The sequence below is a fragment of the Gymnogyps californianus genome, unplaced genomic scaffold, assembly GCF_018139145.2.
Source record: "Gymnogyps californianus isolate 813 unplaced genomic scaffold, ASM1813914v2 HiC_scaffold_43, whole genome shotgun sequence".
NCBI lineage: Eukaryota > Metazoa > Chordata > Aves > Accipitriformes > Cathartidae > Gymnogyps > Gymnogyps californianus.
Window position 1 is genome coordinate 50,505 of NW_026114323.1, and position 19,683 is coordinate 70,187.

The window sequence follows — 19,683 nt, forward strand, 5'->3', positions numbered from 1 at the left end:
TGTTACTGGTATAGTTAAAAAAGGAGTCATGGCTCCCCCCTCTAAGCTATTAGATTTCTGTGTTTCTCTTTACATTTAAACACCATTTGTCAAGAGCGTGTTCTGTTCTCCAAGCGCCTGAAAGTGTAATATAACTTTCCGAGTGGAGGTTAAACCAAAGGGTTTTGTTGGATTGCTATCCACCTTGAATTTGAACATGACCCTTTTTGCTGCCAGTAAGTCCTGGCAGAAGTAACACTCAGAGCTGGTTCTAAAAGAAACCTACAGTGCTTTACTTTGAGTTTCATATGTTTTCCACATCAACTCCAGCTAGTTGAGAGACTTGATGAATCGAAAGGAGCTAAGTTCAGTGTCTGTGGAAAAAATCTGCCATGGAGAGTGGAGAAAAAGCATGTGACTAAATGCCTGAAGGTCTCATCATACATGAAAATGTTACACAAAACCTTTATAATAAATTGTACGCAAACTGATCTTAATACCATCTGCACTTTCTTTTCATTTTATTTCATGTTTTCACACCTGTCTTGGTTAAATTTTGGCAGGCTGAGCGGGGAGTAAAACTTTTTTCAGTCTCTGAACTATTTGTTGTGAAAAATATTCAGAGCTGCTTGTGTCAAAATGGTCAAATTCCAGTTAGAAATTGTATTGGGTTTACATGGCAAGGTTTAGGTAGCTGGAGGTGGGGAGGCTGCAGGGGTGGCCTCTGTGAGAAGAGGGTTCTGGGCTCCAGAGCAGAGCCTGCCCTGCAGCCCATGGAAATTTTGGAAGAATCCATGACGGAGCAGGTGTTTCCCTGCAGTCTGTGGAAGCATCATGCTGGAGCAGGTATTCACACTGCAGCCCATGGAGAACCCAACCCTGGAGCAGGTGGATATTCCCTGAAGGAGCTGCGGTCCATGGAGAGCCCACAGTGGAGGAGGTTTATCCTGAAGGACTGCAGCCCATGGAGAGACCACACGGGAGCAGGTTTATCCTGAAGGACTGCAGCTTGTGGAAAGGCCACCCTGGAGTAGGTTCTCCTGACAGGAACTATAGCCCCTGGAGGACCCATGCTAGAGCAGATTGATCCTGAAGGACTGTAGCCCATGGAGAGGGCCCATGCTGGAGCAGGAGAGAAGTGTGAGGAGGAAGGAGCGACAGAGCAGAACGGTTATGAACTTTTCAGAAGACCAAAAGGGGTTGTTATATACATGAAGGGATACTGTTCAGAATGTAGAGTGATACAGAGTTGCTTCAGTTTAGGTGCCCTCAACTTAGGCTTTATTCAGTGTGTCTGTCCAGTAGAAATCTCCAGCTGAGCTGGTCACCTTAAAGTTATCACCTTTGCCCGACGCATCCTGATTTTCCAGTGGGGCAGCAAGGACCCTGCCCAATGGGATTCAGGTATCCAACGGATGTGTTCCCTTCCTGAACAGGGTACATCAGGCAAAAGGTTCGTCCAAGAATAGAAGGGTGATGAACAGATTTAAACAGTGAAAGGAGCTTAGAGAATACAGAGTGGTTTTAATCCATGGCATACCACGCCATTACCAGTGTGACGGCAGGATGTAGGCAAACTTTTGCAGGATCGGGAAGACCAGACAGCTGATTATGAGAAAAGGGCAGCCTCTAGTGTGTAGCAAAACTCTTATACCCCACAAGCTCTTTGATCTGGGTGGATGGCATGGAGCAGACTCATGGAAAACAGTAACAGGATGCCTCCCGCCATGCATGGGCCTTTACACAATTGCTAGTCAAAGGAGTCTCAAAAATCCATGGAAGAACCTGCCTCTTGGTTTTTTTCATCCCTTCAGAGTCTTTCTCCAGATGGTCAAGTCTGATACTACCATGAGAAAAACAGACTCAACTTGGGGAAAATTAATTTAATTTACTGCTAGTTAGAATAAAACTGGATGGTGAGAAACAGAGACAAAATCTAAAACACCTTCCCGCCACGCTCCTTTTTCCCAGGCTCAATTCCACTCCTTCATTCCTGACTCCTCTACCTCCCCCCACCTCTGAGTGGTGCAGGGGGATAGAGAATGGGGGGGGGTCGTGGTCAGTCCGTAACGCTTCCTCTCTGCCAGACCTTCCTCCGCACACTTTTCCCCTGCTCCAGCGTGGGCTCTCTGTGGGCTGCAGTTCTTCAGGATAAACCTGCTCCCACATGGGCTCTCCACAGGCTGCAGTTCCCTTCAGGGAATACCCACCTGCTGCAGTATAGGGACTTCCAGGGACTACAGTGTGGGTACCTGCTCCACCGTGGTCCTCTCCACGGGCTGCAGGGTGTCCTGGTTTCAGCTGGGACAGAGTTAACTTTCTTTTTAGTAGCTGGTACAGTGCTGTGTTTTGGATTTAGTGTGAGAATGATGTTGATAACACGCTGATGTTTTAGTTGTTGCTAAGTAGCACTTATCTTCAGCCAAGGACTTTCCAGTTTCCCGTGCTCTGCCAGCAAGCAGGTGTGCAAGAAGCTGGGAGGGAGCAGAGCCGGGGCAGCTGACCCGAACTGGCCAAAGGGGTATTCCATACCATGGAACGTCATGCCCAGTATATAAACAGGGGGGAGTTGGCCGGGAGGCACGGATGGCGGTTCGGGAACTAACTGGGCATCGGTCAGTGGGTGGTGAGCAATTGCATTGTGCATCACTGTTCCCCCCCCCCTTCCTTTTTTTGTTGTATTTCTTTTCATTACTATTATTATTATATTTCATTATTACTATTGTTAGTATTATATTTTACTTTAGTTATTAAACTGTTCTTATCTCAACCCACGAGTTTTACTTTTTTTTTCCTTTCCTCCTCCTCACACCACTGGGAGGGGGAGGGGGAAACGGCTGCGTGGTGCTTGGTTGCTGACTGGGGTTAAACCACGACACTTTCCCATATTTTTAACAGTCTGAGCCTGAGTATTGTTATCTCTGTAGCATCACTTCTGTTTTTTACCTTCTCACCTGAAGCAACAGGCTGTATCACTTACGGTTTGGGAAGAGCTTCTTGTACACAACCCTGTCTGTTTTCATCTATTTCAGCAGTTTCACTCTTCCACACAGAAAGCTCATAGGACTCTTTCAAGTGTGGAATTATTAAAAATGAAATGCTCAAAAGCCAGATGATTTTGATTTTGATTGGAGATGAAATAACAACAAAAGTGCAGGTGTTCTGTGAGATCTCTTTCACAGCATACTTGGTATTTCTGTGTTGTGCCAGATGTGGTGGTGTTAAATTGCCTCTGTTACAGGTTCCATGAATAAAATTACTGTGCCACAGTCAGGCACTTTTACATACAAGGGCAGAATAAGAGGTTCTTATGTAAAGCCCAAAGTGATGTGGGTTAATTCCCAAGGAGAAGATCTATCTTCGCTGGCTCAGACAAGCATTCTACAGGAGATGGACAATATTTTTGCAATAGAAAGCTCCATTGAGATACGCTGTGGACAACCGCCACCTTCTTTTGTGATCACTGATAGGGAACGCAGTCCACAGATTGCTCAACAGTCAGGTATGCAGCAGTTAAGACTTATATCATGTACTTTAGCATTCTCTGAGCAAGCAAAGCTACTCTCTTTTCACTCAGGTACTGCATCATCCTCACTAATGAGAAGGCTGGGCCTAATGCTGTGCATTATTTCACTCGGTTTCCCACAACACTCAATAGTTGAATCCATTTGGCAGCGTCACGAAAATTCACAGCTGGCCCGTGCCGACCAAGGAGAGAGGCTAGGACGCAAAATATAGAATTGCAAGAGTAATTCTTTTATTCATGTGCACGAGGTGTCCCAGCCAAATTGGGACACCCGAATGTGGTTTTACACATGGTTCTTACACCTTTCAAGCGTTCAGTTACAACATGATTTGACTAATCGCTACTTAACGCGCACACACTAGTGTTTGCAAAGCAATGATAATTCCATAGTGTCATCATCCACCTGCTTCTTTATTGATCTAGATGTCCTTGGAGTTGATCTTGCTACAGTTGCTTATCTATGACACCAGATAATGGGAGGGTTTCACAGAGGTGTTAGAGGGGCTATGATGCTGGCGATATCTCGGTAGTTCAGGGGTATTCTTTATCCTTCGTGGACAGCTTTAAGATTCTGAGAAACAAAGGTCCTTATCTCCAGGTGGGGCTGTCCTCCTCCTTGCAATGAGCGGGGCTGCTTTAGTCATGCTTACTTAAGCATGTAGACTAAATATATCTAAAGAAAGTTGATACAATTTCATACCGTAAAGACTTAACGGGTGCCATAATTAGGGAATGAGATTTTGCCTAAGGGCAGACTGTTGCTCAATACTTTGAGGAAGTCGATGAATCTGCAGTCACAGCATCCCACTATCAGAACTGTGGCTGAAATGGGAAGAGCATCTGCTGCCCGGAGGAAAGCCAGGAAGACAGCGGGCTCCTGAGCTAAGTGCACGCTAGCCTGTTTCCCAGCATGAACCTCTATTTTTTGATGCTGGCAGAGAAGTTTTTCTGGCAGCTCTTCAGACTGTCAGCTGCTGAGATTTGTACCAGCAAAGAAAGACTTTGGAATTAGGCTGCTGGAGGGTTATTCTGCCTGAAAGGTGGTGTTGAGCAGCAAGGCTAAGGCTGAGCTTTCCTCTGAACTTTCTTCTCCGTGAAAGCTTTGAAGGTCAACTTGTCTTAAGCTAAAGTATTTTTATGGTATCACTTAGAGCAGTATTGCTCACTTCAGAGATAGTGGCCTCTTGAATAAAAATAGAGACCAACTGCAAAGACTAAAAATAATAAAAAACTTCCCAAGGGGAAAAAAAAATCATACTTCCCAGTTTATCTCAAATCTGGTTTTCAGTGTGTGTATGTGGAAAATTCTTGGACACAAGGCAGTGAATTTAAAATGCAACTATCAGTGTCTCATTTCAGCTTCCTTCAAGTCTTTTTGTGTTCCTCATCACATTTACAGATGAATGATTTTGCTGAAAGTGTTCTTCTGCTAACCATATCCAAATAGTGCAGATTATGTGACCCCCATGACCACTCTGTGTGTGTGTGTGCTACACTGCAAGAAAATTGATGTCATTTTTTTAATTGCTTTTTCTCCATTTTTTGGAAAACAGTAACTTGTCCTGGATTATCTGCTTCCTTGTTCTCATTATTTTACCAGGTAAGCTACTTTCCCATGCCAGAGATCCCATTACCCAGTTCTTCTTGGCAGTTAAGAATCAACCCCACAGCCAGTTGTGGGCTGGCTTTTCACGCTTCCTTTTTGTGTGTGTGGGTCTCCCAATAGCTGCTGTGAAGATATTATTTATGGTGTCTTTGCCGTTCAGCACACTCTTGGAGGCAGATTAGTAAGTGTGGATGTTTGGGGTTCAGTGTCCTTGCCTGCCCGTGGTGTGAGCTCAGTAACGGAGAGTTGACTTTGCCAGGGTTGTCCTGTTCCTGGGGTCCCTGGCTGTTTTCCTCGTCCAGCGTGCATTCGGCAGGGCTGGTGGGATGTTCTTGTGACTGGGGTGCTCCTCTGTTCCTTTGAGTCAGGGTGCTAAGCAAGGTGTTCCCCCTCTCTTCTTGCAGAGAACCAGAAGAAGGAGATTGGTGGCTGTCACTGTCTCCCTGGAGGCTGTGTGAGGTTTAGGGGTCTTCTCCTGCTGAGGCGATCAGCTCCGGTGCAGGCACGTTCCACAGCGGAGTGGGGGATCGTGACATGCAAGGGGGCTTTCCTGAGCCGGGGAAACGCCAGGAGAGCGTGGAGACCCACCAGGAGCTGGCAGCTCTCATGAGAGTGGCTGACACGGATGAACAAGGAGCTCCCGGACAAACTCAAACACAAAAAGGAAGCCTACAGAGGGTGGAAGCAAGGACAGGTAGCCTGGGAGGAATACAGAGAAATTGTCTGAGCAGCCAGGGATCAGGTTAGGAAAGCCAAAGCCCTGATAGAATTAAATCTGGCCAGGGATGTCAAGGCAACAAGAAAAGCTTCTATAGATACATTGGTGATAAAAGGAAGACTAGGGAAAATGTGGGCCTTCTCCGGAAGGAAATGGGAGACCTGGTTACCTGGGATATGGAGAAGGCTGAGGTACTCAACAACTTTTTTGCCTCAGTCTTCACTGGCAAGTGCTCCAGCCACACTGCCCAAGTTGCAGAAGGCAAAAGCAGGGACTGGGAGAATGAAGAACCGCCCACCGTAGGAGAAGATCAGGTTTGAGACCATCTAAGGAACAGAAAGCAAATCACATCCCAGGCTGCATCAAAAGAAGCGTGGCCAGCAGGTCGAGGGATGTGATTCTCCCCCTCTACTCCATTCTCATGAGACCCCACCTGGAGTACTGCATTCAGCTCTGGGGCCCCCAGTGTAAGAAAGACACAGACCTGCTCAAGTGGGTCCAGAGGAGGGCCACGAAGATGATCAGGGGGCTGGAGCACCTCCCCTATGAGGACCAGCTGAGAGGGTTGAGGTTGTTCAGCCTGGAGAAGAGAAGGCTCTGGGGAGACCTTATAGCGGCCTTCCAGTACTTAAAGGGGGCCTACAGGAAAGATGGGGAGGGACTCTTTTATCAGGGAGTGCAGTGATAGGACGAGGAGTAATGGTTTTAAACTGAAAGAGGGTAAATTTAGATTAGATATTAGGAAGAAATTCTTTACTATGGGGGTGGTGAGACCCTGGAAGAGGCTGCCCAGAGAAGTTGTGGATGCCCCATCCCTGGAAGTGTTCAAGGCCAGGCTGGATGGGGCTTGGAGCAACCTGGTCTGGTGGAAGGTGTCCCTGCCCATGGCAGGGGAGGTTGGAACTAGATGATCTTTAAGGTCCCTTCCAACTCAAGCCATTCTGTGATTCACAGGGTGTTGCTTGTGGTGTTCTAGCTGGTGGAGGCTTTGGTGTTGGTAGGAGAGTGAGGGAAGGGTATGTTGAGGGAAGGCCGTGATGGGACTGATGGGGCTGGAGAGCCTGGACCACCAACCAGCCCTGGGACCTGGTGGGAAAGTGGGTGATGATGGGGTATTGAAGAGATCCCTGCCAGAGTCAGAAGCATGTGAGATGTAGCTCCAAGGAGCATGAGTCATCCACCTTGTCGGTTTTTTTGTTGCTTCCTTGGGCAGAATGTCCCAGAGTGGACTGGTTTGTAGGTTGTGGTTCTTGCCCTGACTTGGTGTCTTCTTCTCTTGGTGCCCACGGTGACTTGGCAGAGAAACTGCGTGCAAAGGGTGAGTCCTTCTGGTTGTCATTGAAAGTTGTACATATTTTGCTCTCCACGTTCCTTGGAAATATGTCACCTGAATCTTCAGGAAGCTGTTTCCATTATGAAGCCAAACCTAATCCATGGGAACAACTAGCAGTAGCTCACATGGTCCTGTGTATAAATGCTGTATTCTTCCCATGTCCTTTAGTTACCTCCAGCTTTAATGACCTGGCAATACTTTCATGTCTGTTGCCCTCTGATGTGCAAAAGATTACCTCATATCACTTGTGCCTCTCAGCCTTCCTGGTTGGAAAAGGTCCTCCCTGTATGCATAGGAAGAACAAGAGCCCATTTAGGAATGACTGTGAATGTCGTGTAGATCTGACTGCATGGAAACCTATGGTGACTTCAGAAAGAGGGGGTTAAAATACGGCTGTGGTGGGTTGACCCTAGCTGGACACGAGGTGCCCACGAAAGCCACTCTCTCACTCTCCTCCTCAATGGGACAGGGGAGAGAAAATATTACGAAAGGCTCATGGGTCAAGATAAGGACAGGGAGATCACTCAGCAATTACCGTCACGGGCAAAACAGACTCCACTTGGAGAAAAAATTAATTTAATTTATTATCAATCAAATCAGAGTAGGATAAGGAGAAATAAAATCAAGTCTTAAAAACACCTTCCTTTCACCCCTCCCTTCTTCCCAGGCTCAACTTCACTCCCGGCTTCTTCACCTCCTCCCCCTGAGCAGCACAGGGGGACGGGGAATGGGGGTTGCGGTGAGTTCATCACACGTTGTCTCTGCCGCTCCTTCCTCCTCAGGGGGAGGAGGACTCACACTCTTCCCCTGCTCCAGCGTGGGGTCCCTCCCACGGGAGACAGTCCTTCATGAACTTCTCCAACGTGAGTCCTTCCCACGGGCTGCAGTTCTTCACGAACTACTCCAGCGTGGGTCCCTTCCACGGGGTGCAGTCCTTCAGGAACAGACTGCTCCAGCGTGGGTCCCCCGCGGGGTCACAAGTCCTGCCAGCAAACCTGCTCCAGCCTGGGCTCCTCTCTCCATGGGGCCACAGGTCCTGCCAGCAGCCTGCTCCAGCGCAGGCTTCCCACGGGGTCACAGCGTCCTTCGGGCATCCTCCTGCTCCGGCGTGGGGTCCTCCACGGGCTGCAGGTGGGTATCTGCTCCACTGTTAACCTCCATGGGCTGCAGGGGGACAGCCTGCCTCACCATGGTCTTCACCACAGGCGGCAGGGGAATCTCCGCTCTGCCGCCTGGAGCACCTCCTCCCCCTCCTTCTTCACTGACCTTGGTGTCTGCAGAGTTGTTTCTCTCACATATTCTCACTCCTCTCTCCGGCTGCAATTGCTACTCCCTGTAACTTCTTTTCCTTTTCTTAAATACGCTATCACAGAGGTGCTACCACCGTTGCTGATGGGCTCAGCCTTGGCCAGCGGCGGGTCCATCTTGGAGCCATCTGGCATTGACTTTATTGGACATAGGGGAAGCTTCTAGCAGCTTCTCACAGAAGCCACCCCTGTAGCTCCCCCGCTACCAAAACCTTCCCATGCAAACCCGATACAACGGCATTTCAGGATATGGCTGAACTTTGGTATTAACAGAGTTATCTGTATCCAGAGTCATCCTGTAGTGCTACCAAGTACTGATGTCTAATCCACAGTAATGTTTTCTTTCTGGGCGTTTATCTTGTTTGCAGTGGATGAGAGGAAAGAAATGGGTGAAGTCATTATTATCTCTTAAGTCTCTTAAACCTAGTGAAAGTGAAAGTCTGAAGAGAGGAAGGGATGGTCCTTGTTTTACAGGACAATGAATTTAGAGTTTGTACCTTGAACTGCTGGGGCTTCAAAGCCTTTCCTGCACGCAGTTCCAGGTGCACATCTCACACCTGTCTGTTCACATGGTCAGACATTCATCCAAAACTCTATGTTTTTCACATACAGATGCCTACCTTTGAGCTAATCCCTTAAGCTCACATCTCAGGACTTCATGATCCTGCCCTGCTGGGTCATCTTTTCATCTCTCACACATAAAAACACAAGCTCAGCTGATTCCTCCCTGGCAAATATTTAATATTTACTCATCTGATTTGACTTCTCAGCAGCTTGGTTTGTATAGTAAGCTCTCTGGCTGCCACATCTTCTCCACTATCCTTTCCTGCCCAGCCACTATTGCACAAAGCTGTCACGGTTGCACAAACCCAGAAACTCACCAGAAAGTGTGCTCCCTCCTGCCTTCAGAAGATGAGGGAAAATTCACCTGAACTGTTCCTTTGTATCCCCCCCCCCGGAGAAATTCACGAAATGTGGCTGAAATTTATTTCCCTGAGTGTCATAAAGGGGATTGTCTCTTTCTGTGTCCCTGGAAATGCCGAGGTGCTGACCAGGGATCTCACATGGTTTGAAATGTGGAGTGTGGCTGGTGGGGCATCCGTGTAAAATGCCAGCAAGGCAGCAAATTGGGACCTGAGAGAGAAGGTAGTTCCCAAGCAGGAAACTCATCCCAGCTTCAGATCCTTCTTCAGACCTTGCAGGTAATCACAGGACTTGAGAGAGCAAGAGGGAATTTGAGTATCAGTTGACCTGCATAGTTTAACCTTAGACTCAGTTTGAGATTTCCCAACTTGGAGTTGGAAAATTTTTTCAGTTAATGTTTGGAGTTTGGTTTTTCTTACCTTTTTTTTTCTTTTTTTTCTCTCCCCCCCCCCCCCCCCCCCCCCATTTGCTTTCAGAATTCTGAAAGGCTCGTGGCAATGCAGGTAAAATAATGTATTAAATTATGTCTGTACTCAATGGCTTGAAATCTGTGAATACTACAGAAGCAGTGCTGAGCATGGACTGGATTGTGAGTCTACAAATGCCTTTTATTCCAGTGATATGGAGACATTTCACTTGGCAGTGAAATATTTGTAAGTTAGAGTGTAAATTATATGTCTGAGTGCAGTCCTTCTTCACTCCAGGCTTAGAGGTCCTTCTAGACTAGTTGTACGGAGATTTTCAGAACGAAGTGCAATACAGTACAGTTTCCTTCTCTTCTTGCATATTTGCTTTAGAGGAGTGTTTATAAAGCCCCAAATATCTGTTTGTTGTAGATGACATCAAGGTTGATGGGGACACAGCCCGTCCAAACTTGTCTATTGCTGTGGACAAGAAGAGTTTTACGCATAAATCACAGGCCCAGAAAGTGACTCAAAATGAAGGGAGTTTTGATTCATCTGTCTGTGTGCTGGGCTCAGAAGATTTCTCCTCTGGGAAGCATTACTGGGAGGTGGATGTTGAAAAAAGGTTCCAGGACTGGAACCTGGGAGTAGCCAGAAAATCCGCTCCAAGGAAAGGAATAATGTCTCTGTCACCTAAAGAAGGATTCTGGGCTCTGGGCTTAAGTTTTAAAGGTTACTGGGCAAGAACTGATGCATGGACACAGTTAGTGGTGCAGAAAAATCCCAGGAAAGTCAGAGTTCACCTTAATTGTGAAGAGAAAATTTTGACTTTTTTCAGTGTTACTGACGTGTCTGTGATGTTCACGTTCAAAGACTGTGCATTCTCAGAAGAAGTTTATCCATTCTTTAAAAACTCACGCAAAGAATCAACCTTGAGAATTTGTTCAGTTAAAGAGGAATAATTTTTTAAAAATATGGTAATTTTGTTGTGACATGAAAGATCATATTATTTTCTTAGACAAATGTAATGCTTAATTGCAATTTATCTATTACACGTTCTTGATCACATTCTGTATTATGCATAGTTTAAAACCTTAGCTTAAAATATTTTCCTTTCCCCTAGCCTTTTCTGTATGCATTTTGTCCAATGCTTGCAGCACGCATGCAGAATTGAGCTGTCCCATGCCACGATTTGATAAATGATATGTTTCTTTCCAGAACAATTTCCGTAGAGTCTTTTTCTGAAAATAATTTCAGTCCTTACAATGCATTTCAGTGATCATCATTCTCTGAGGTTTCGTTCTGGACAGCGGCACCGTGTGCTTTGTACTTAGTTACAAAGCCCAACTTCACATCATGAATTCAAATACACACACCCCAACAAATGCACAGCACCCCGTAAAGGTGACCTCTCTCCATCACGCTTCTGGAGGGAATTCTCAGAATTTTGGAGGAAAAGAAAAAAAAAAGTTGTAAAACAATTTAAAACACAGTAATGTGTCTACACTTCACTTCTTGGGTGGAGAACATGCCAGCTGTGCTTGAAGAAGAGTCTGAGAGGCAACGTAAATCAACTTAATGCAGTGCTACGTCTCTCTGTCATGCTTTGAACCCTTGTGGTAGAGTAATATGCTCTTCTAGTGCATAAGTAGCCCCGACAGAGCTGTCTGCTCCACTAGATCTTCTGAATCCTAACCTTTTGCCAGGTAAAATGCAATTTAGTTGCCTAAACATAGACACCCATTGCTCTTTAAGATTCTTTAGGGCATCCAACACGTCTACATGGGGCTGGTCATACAGCACAAGGCTTGTGGGAGACGTGTGTCTGTCTGAAGTGGCAGCTGGAGACCTCCTGAGACAGAAATGACAGCAGATGCTGAAGGATCCTTGTTTCCAGGCTGTCATGGTTATTTTCTGTGAACAGTCCTTTCTTCCGTGGAATTTAAGCTTACCAGCTTTTGTCCTGTGCATCATGGAGGTGGAAGATAATTTATTCTTTCATTTTTGCATCAGTGATCTCAGGGTTATAGCTACATTCATACAGGGGGTGTAGACCTCGGTGGAGCCTGATTCAATACCCATCTTGTTTTTTAATGAGCATCACTGGTAAATTTTGAGTCAATTTTTAACCAGGATTTGACTTGCATTAATATTACATCTCTACCATCTCTTTACACAAATGTCTCATGATACAAGTCTACAGTCTTTTCATAAGGTGAGATTCAGTCTAAGACAAAGATCTAAATGTAGGTGTCCACATATGAATGAGGTATCTATGTTTAATTATAGTTAATGGAGTTCTAAGCTGCGATTAAGTTGCCTAAACATAGATGTCTAGTGCCAGTTCAGACCTGTCACTACATCCGAGACTGGCAGAGGTGACACAGGACTCATGGAAGACTCATGTCCTTTTGGGTCCCTCTGGCATTGTTTCCTGTAAATCTGTTTTTTCGCTGAAGTAAGTTTGTAGTTTTGTTCCTACTGAACAGAACTGAACTTTGACACACAAAATACCCGTTGGACATAAAATCCAGATGACAAATGAGCAGACTGTTATCTAAGGAACACAGAACATGCAAATGCCCTTGAACCAACAGACAAATCACTTGAAACCCATGGCATAACAGACAGAGGAAAAGCAACCTGGTAGCCCAGCTAGGCTGAGTCTTCATTCAACTCTCTAGTTATGAGAATGCCTCCAATTTCTTGTTCTTTGCCATAAACTCTATAACATTATTAGGGATGGGAGTCAGACAGCGCTGTAGTTTCCAAGATCCTTTCTAGAATCCTGTTTACAAATAAAATTTACAATGGCAGCCTGCCACTTCTCCAGCAATGTAGTTCTTTGTAGTGACAGGTTACACTGCTCTTCTTCCCATGACAATGTATCTTAATCCACCTCAGAAACAGCAAATACGGTGGGCCAGATTCTGGTAAAAACAAAGCTACCTAATTCATGGAGTCACAAAGTAAATTAGCTTAGAAGAGATCTCTGGAGCACTCCACTCCAGTCCCCCACACAAAGAAAGACCAGCTTGCTCAGGGGCTGTACTGAACTAGCAGCAAATCTGAGTCCTCTAAACTGCCCTTCTAGTAAGCCCCCAAAAAGTATTCAGTGATTTTGTAGGTGCTGTTGGCTGGCCTCCAGCCGCCACACCAGAAGTGGAGAGGTCTCCATTGGTCCTGTATCACATGTCAGGCCTGAATAGGCATTTCCAGCTCTCTAGGACATCTGAAATGCCTGTAGGTATCTATGGTTAGGCAGCTAAATTCTGCTTATGCTCAACACAGTCAACTGAGAGTAGGGAGTGATTCCTGACTGGCTTTATCTGCCTAAACCGAGGCATCAAATTCTTGTGTTTGAGATCACATACGATGCCTTATCCCAAAGAGGGACACGGCAGCCTGAGATAACAGAGGGAGATAGCAGCCTCATCATAGCCTGATAAAACCAATCTTCCTCAGCTCCTTAACGTTACATGTCCCTGAAGTCTACACATGGATGTGTCCAAGGGGTCATTCAGAACAAGTGACTAGCCTGACACTATCAATTGTCCCTTGGAAAGGCCTCTCTCTCTTCAGAAGCATATTAAAAAACGTTCTGTCCCTCCCTGTTACATCCAGATGTTGCAATGAAAAATATTAATGAGGTAGCTGAATGTCGTGGTTTAACCCCAGTAGGCAGCTCAGCACTGCACAGCCGCTCGCTCACTCCTCCACAGTGGGATGGGGGAGAGAATTGGAAGGGTAAAAGTGAGAAAACTCATGGGTTGAGATAAAGACAGTTTAATAGGTAAAGCAAAAGCCACATGCACAAGCAAAGCGAAAGGAGGAATTCATTCACTACTTCCCATCGGCAGGCGGGTGTTCAGCCATCTCCAGGGAAGCAGGGCTCCATCACGTGTAACAGTAACTTGGGAAGACAAACACCATCACTCTGAACATCCCCCCCTTCCTTCTTGTTCCCCAGCTTTTATTGCTGAGCATGACATCCTACTGTCTGGAATATCCCTTTGGTCAGTTGGGGTCAGCTGCCCGGCTGTGTCCCCTCCCAATTTCTTGTGCACCTCCAGCCTCCTCGCTGGCGGGCTAGGATGAGAAGCAGAAAAGACCTTGATGCTGTGTAAGCACTGCTTAGCAATAACTAAAACATCCCTGTGTTATCAACCCTGTTTTCATCACAAATCCAAACCATAGCCCCATACAGGCTACTATGAAGAAATTTAACTCTATCCCAGTCAAAACGAGGACACTGAGTCAACAGAGATGCTGGGAATGGAGAAGCCACAAATCATAGCTGTGCACAAGAGCTACACAGCCCTGTTAACATGGGTTCCCATGACTCTGCAGACCACTTCAGCTCTGTCCATTGTCCCAACCATATGTAAGCAAAATAATGAATGACTTAATGCAGTCACCACCCACAAAGTTAATCTAAACAGACCTTTCAGTGAACTCTCATGTTGACTGTGCTCAGATATTGTTTAGTGTTGATATGGATACATTTTATTCAGCTCAGGGTATAAACAAATGAGCTTGTGCAGAGAATTTCTAGTTTGATTGACCTTGCAGGCATCCCTAAAGAAAACCTTCTCTCCTCTTCCTCGACACTCTTCTTCTCCTGGTGGATATTTACTTGTGGTCTTGGCTGTTCTCTGTTTTCAGAGGTTTTTTTACTGTTCAATGGTCCCTTCCTGTAACCATCAGGAAGGTGGCAATGACCCTCAAAACTGATTTTGTCATATACCCTAACTTGGGGGTGCTTCTCTTGTGCATTTGAATCTAGGGAAGCTGGAGATATCTGGTCTTAGAACATAGAACACAGAACACAGAACATAGAATGGTTTGAGTTGGAAGGGACCTTAAAGACCATCTAGTTCCAACCCCACCTGCCATGGGCAGGGATAAAGTGATATCTGCTTGGAAACGAGAATCGGGATGTACCAAGTTGAAATCAACACTTAGAACAGCAAGGTGCTGATCTTAGCTGAGCTGCCTCTGAAGGTATTGAGCTATAGCAAATAACTTCATATTTCAGAGAAGGTAATAATAGCATCCATGGGAAACAAACAGGAATGTAACTGTTACCTCTGTGGCTAGCTAGAGGCCAGGCAGAAGCAAGCAACAGCCTTTACATCTTCTATTATTTTCTGCAGATGAGGAACATGAGAGTTTATTTGAGACAGAAGAACTCAGTGATGAGAACTAAACAAGACAATTTCATATCACATCCAGTTCAAAGGCTTCCTCATGTCGTCTTTTCCCAGAAGACACCCGACAGATATAAATTCCAGCATCAGAGACTTGGATGTCTTTTAGCAGTAAAGAAAAGACCCCTCTGCTTGGTACCCGTTGAAGAAACTCTTTTTGACCCCAGTACCTTTTGTTTTGAATCTTTTTCCCAGTGCTTCCATTGTAGGAGATGATCTGTATCAGTTCTGAGGGTCTGGAAAGAAACCATTCAGTAGAAATGTTTGCCAGAATGCCGGTGGCTGGCAGCCTGCAGTCCAAGAGCACATCATTTCCAACCGCTCCAACAACGTATGTGGAAGTGAGAATGCTTGGAATAGCAACTGCACACAAAGTATAAAACAAGACTTGTCAAGCCACAGTGATCCTGATGAATACATGAAGCTGTATGGGGAATGAATTAATTTCATGCCTAGAAAAGTCTACTGTTCTGACAGTACAAACACATTGCCCCAAGAGGAGTGACAATGTCACCTTGTAGGGCTTTGGTTATTGTCAGGACTCGGATTCTAGTCAAAGAGACCTCAGTTGTCCCTCTCCCTTACCAATCCCATATATGGTTTTGTATCTTGGCCAATGCCATGTAGTTACATTCCTCTTTGGAAAGCGTATAAACCTTCAGGTAATTAAGTTGTTTAACTAAATTTGCACTTCCTGACAGCTGGTCCATGGAAACTGCCTATGGGCATGCTCTTACTACAAGACTGGTATAGTATAGATAGTTAAGTATCCTGGCCTTCCTACTCCTCCATGTTGATATCCTCGTGCTGTTTGCAGCTATCATTCTTAACTGGTGTGTAACCAAGGGCAATGTAGCTCTGAATGAGCAGAGATAATTGTTCTCCCCAGCCACGTCACAGCAACACACTTGCCTTAAAGTATCTAACTCCGTAAGTAGCTTCTTTGAGTGACACGTTTTCCCCCTCGAAATTCCCTCCCACTGCCAGTCCATCAGCCGTGGGCCTCTCTACCAACCCTTGCACTCCTGACAAAAGAAGAGATGACACTGACCTGTCACTTCCAGTTCAATGGCCACCTGATCATGCCATTGTCCTGCTGTTACACTGCAAACGTATTTCCCTTTGTCAGGGAGCTGGGTGTTCTTCAGTTTCAGGGAGAAGTTGCCTGTGCTCCACTGGCTGAGGAAGAGCTCTGTGCCTCCCCAGCTTCGCTCCTCTAGCCAGCTATCTTTGACTGCTTCATTATGGGAGATCTCCTTCGGTGTCCTGAAAGGCTGTAGAGCAACCCACTGAACTGTGATGCTCCTGGGAAAAACAGTGAGTGACAACCGGCAAGGCAGAATGACATCTTCTCCAATGAAGGTGATGATTGGGTTGTTTGGAGGAAGGATGTGGAACTGGCCTGTTTGAAGACAGCAACATTTAGAGGAGCTGTTCAAGAAGGCTGGAGAGGGCATCCGAGTCAGTTAGTCTGGGGAGAGGACTTTCTTCCCTAAGTGATCTCCAAGAGCTGGAGGCTTCTGGGCTGCAGCCCTTAGAGATGTCTGAGTTTGACAAGATAGGGACAATGAGCGGGCTCAAAAACCGGACACAAGGCATGTCTAAACTGCGCAGGGGAGCTAAGTGCAGAAACACAGCCTGATCCACTGAGCTATGCAGCGAGACAAGGCTGATCAGACCAAAACCCGCTCAGTAGTGAGTAGCAGGTGAATGCAGCGATGACATGTAAACCTACTCTGCAAATCAGCCTTCGTGGATGCCTTGTAGGCACTGAGTAGCTGAAGGTATTTATGTCCCAGATCAGTATAAAATTAATTCTTTTTTCTAACTGTTCTGCTCCCAGCTGTTCTGGTGGTGTTTGCCTTGTGTCTGGTCCTTCAAGGGTCCCACACTCAGGCAAGACACAGTTCACGTGAACTCGGAAAACATTTCACTGACCTGTCACATCCAGCTCCACCACAGTTTCATCATGCCAGCTCTCAGAGTCCAGGCTGCAGATGTATTCTCCTTTGTCAGTGTACGTGACGTTTTTCAGCACTAGAGACAAGTTCCCATGATTTAGTTCAACAGAAGACAGTTCTGTTCGGCCCTTATACCTCTCACCTCTTCTTTCTGACTTGACTCTCCCATTACAGAAAACCTCGTGGATTAATTCTGAAGAGTGAAGCAACTTCCACTGCACGACAAAATTTCCAGTGAAATTAGTGAAGAACAGGCAGGGCAAGAGAATCTCTCTTCCAATTACTCCAATAACAGGAGATGTCAAAGGCAGGCTTCTGTATGGAGCTGTCAAGACACAGAGAAAATGTATTTATATGTTCAGGAGATCAGGATTCAGTGGAAAGACAGAGATAAGCACTTTTATGGAGCATATCAAGTCCAGTGTCATAGTCTCCAGCCCCTGAACAAGTACGCATCCCATAAAATACCTGAAGTGGCCTTAGAGGTAGACCTTTATCTATAGGCAACTGAAATGACTCTTAGGTGCGCTCTGAATAGCACTTGAAACTCAATTGTCTGTATCGACTAGATTTCTGTCAGCTACCATGGGAGTCTGGACACTGTTTGCTTAAATTTAGATGTAGTAACTGTAGCCAAATCTCACCCTTGTTTAGGATAAAAGAAATCCTTCTTTGTCTCCACTGATTTTATTGGTTACATCTCCACTGATCATAAAGTGTGAAATTGTAGTTAAAGGTCAGATGAATCCTTCACTGGACAGCTCACTCGGGTGCTCATGTCCATAAACCCTATCTGGCTTTGCCCTTCTTTAGGAACAAATTATTCTTTCTGTGTATTCTTTTCCATGTGCATTCCTAAGAAGGAGATACAAGCAGCTGGGGATAACCTGGTTCATAGCTTAGCTGCCCAAACTTCCTGCCTAGGATATCTTCTTTATCATACTTGTTTGATCGATTTTCAAAATCTGGTTGCATTTCACATGGGCACTCAGCCTACTGCCTGAGCTAATGTTCCAGTCAACCCATTTTCCCGTCCCTGTTGGAATGAAAAGAAGCATCTTGGAAGATAACATCTTTCTGGAATTCACCTTATCATGGCATGGAGAGACTACTGACATCTTACTTACAAGCAATGATATCCAAGCACTGACCTGTCACATCCAGTTCCACGTAGGTCTCCCTGTACCAACTGGAATAGGCAACCTTGCAGATGTATTTCCCTTTGTCAGTGACTTGGATGTTCCTAAGCTTCAAGGAGAGGTTTCCCCTCCTCACCTGGGATATGAAAAATGCAGTTCGACCCTTGTAGCTCTTCCCTTGCCTTTCCACCTCACTTCTTCCATTGAAGGAACTAATTTCTATTCTCTTCAGACCTCTAATAAGCATCCATTGGACAGTGAGGCTGACAGGGATGCTAGGGGCAGAGATGTAGCAAGGCAGGATGGCATCTCCTCCAACAGCTTGGATGACAACGTTGTTAGGGGAATGGACTGTAAACTGACCTGAGAAAAACAGATATGCAGATATTACGAGTTAGTGCTGACTCAGCGTGGGAATTGGTTTTGAAAGAGAAACATTTTTTCCACAGAGCTTCCACTATTTCTGCAGGGAACACCTTAGACAAGAGGCCAGAGCATGTACTTTGTGATACATCCAGGATAGCGGCACATGAACTGTTCACCAGATAGATGCATGCAGTTAAGTGAGACTTAACTCCAAATTCAGACACCTGAGCTTGATCTCTGTATGTAGGGGGCTGCATGTGCACTGGGAATGAGAACAGATTTCCTGAGCTTAGGCATTTGGTATCACTGAAGGCATCCCAGTGGAACCACAAGATCCATGTGGAGCTGAAGGAGATGATACAGCACAAGTGGGAGACCTTTCGAAGAACTACATAGAGACCAGTCTGGATACCTTATGCTATCTTAAAAAAGGCACCAGATATCTATCTTTGGATAACTGAATAAGACCCTAAACGACTACACTAGCGTGAGGTAAATGGATCTTTCTTGATGAGAGCTCCAATGACATACTGCTCCTATGAGCAGCGGCTGAGGACACTGAGTTTGTCTAGGTTGGAGAAAAGGAGGCTGAGGGGTGACCTCATCGCTCTCTACAGCTTCCTGAGGAGGGGAAGTGGAGAGGGAGGTGCTGAGCTCTTCTCCCTCGTATCCAGTGACAGGATGCAAGACAATGGTTCAAAGCTGTGTCAGAGGAGGTTCAGACTTGACATTAGGAAGCATTTCTTTTCCGAGAGGTGGCAAACACTAGAACAGGCTTCTTAGAGAGGTGGTCGATGCCCTGAACCTGTCAGTGTTGAAGAGGCATTTGGACAATGCCCTTAATAGTATGCTTTAACTTTTGGTCAGCACAGAAATGGCTGGTTGGGCAAGATGATTGTTGTAGGTCCCTTCCAAATGGAACTACTCTACTCTACTCTACTCTACTCTACTCTACATCTATTCTATTCTATTCTATTCTATTCTGTTCTGTTCTGTTCTGTTCTATTCTATTCTATTCTACCCTACCCTACCCTACCCTACCCTACCCTAGTCTAGTCTAGTCTATTCTATTCTATTCTGGCATGGCAAGGTTTTGGTAGTGGGGGGGCTACAGGGGTGGCTTCTGTGAGAAGCTGCTAGAGGCTTCCCCTATGTCCGATGAAGTCAATGCCAGCTGGCTCCAAGGTGGACCCGCCGCTGGTCAAGGCTG

The 19,683-nt window shown here is 45.8% G+C and overlaps 1 protein-coding gene across 1 annotated transcript; it reads left to right on the forward strand.

Annotated features, from left to right (window-relative positions):
- Positions 1–3,306: 3,306 nt before the first annotated feature.
- Positions 3,307–10,759, forward strand: LOC127028793 (butyrophilin subfamily 1 member A1-like). Its single transcript, XM_050914487.1, has 2 exons — positions 3,307–3,481; positions 10,230–10,759. The coding sequence occupies exons 1-2, from the start codon at positions 3,307–3,309 to the stop codon at positions 10,757–10,759; spliced, it is 705 nt and encodes a 234-aa protein (XP_050770444.1).
- The last annotated feature ends 8,924 nt before the right edge of the window (positions 10,760–19,683 follow it).

Bases quoted from the DNA above. Each gene is read 5' to 3' on its own strand.
- LOC127028793 (XM_050914487.1), top strand. From the start codon at position 3,307: ATGTGGGTTAATTCCCAAGGAGAAGATCTATCTTCGCTGGCTCAGACA. The intron at 3,482-10,229 runs GTATGCAGCAGT...TGTTTGTTGTAG, and splicing joins ACAGATTGCTCAACAGTCAG to ATGACATCAAGGTTGATGGG.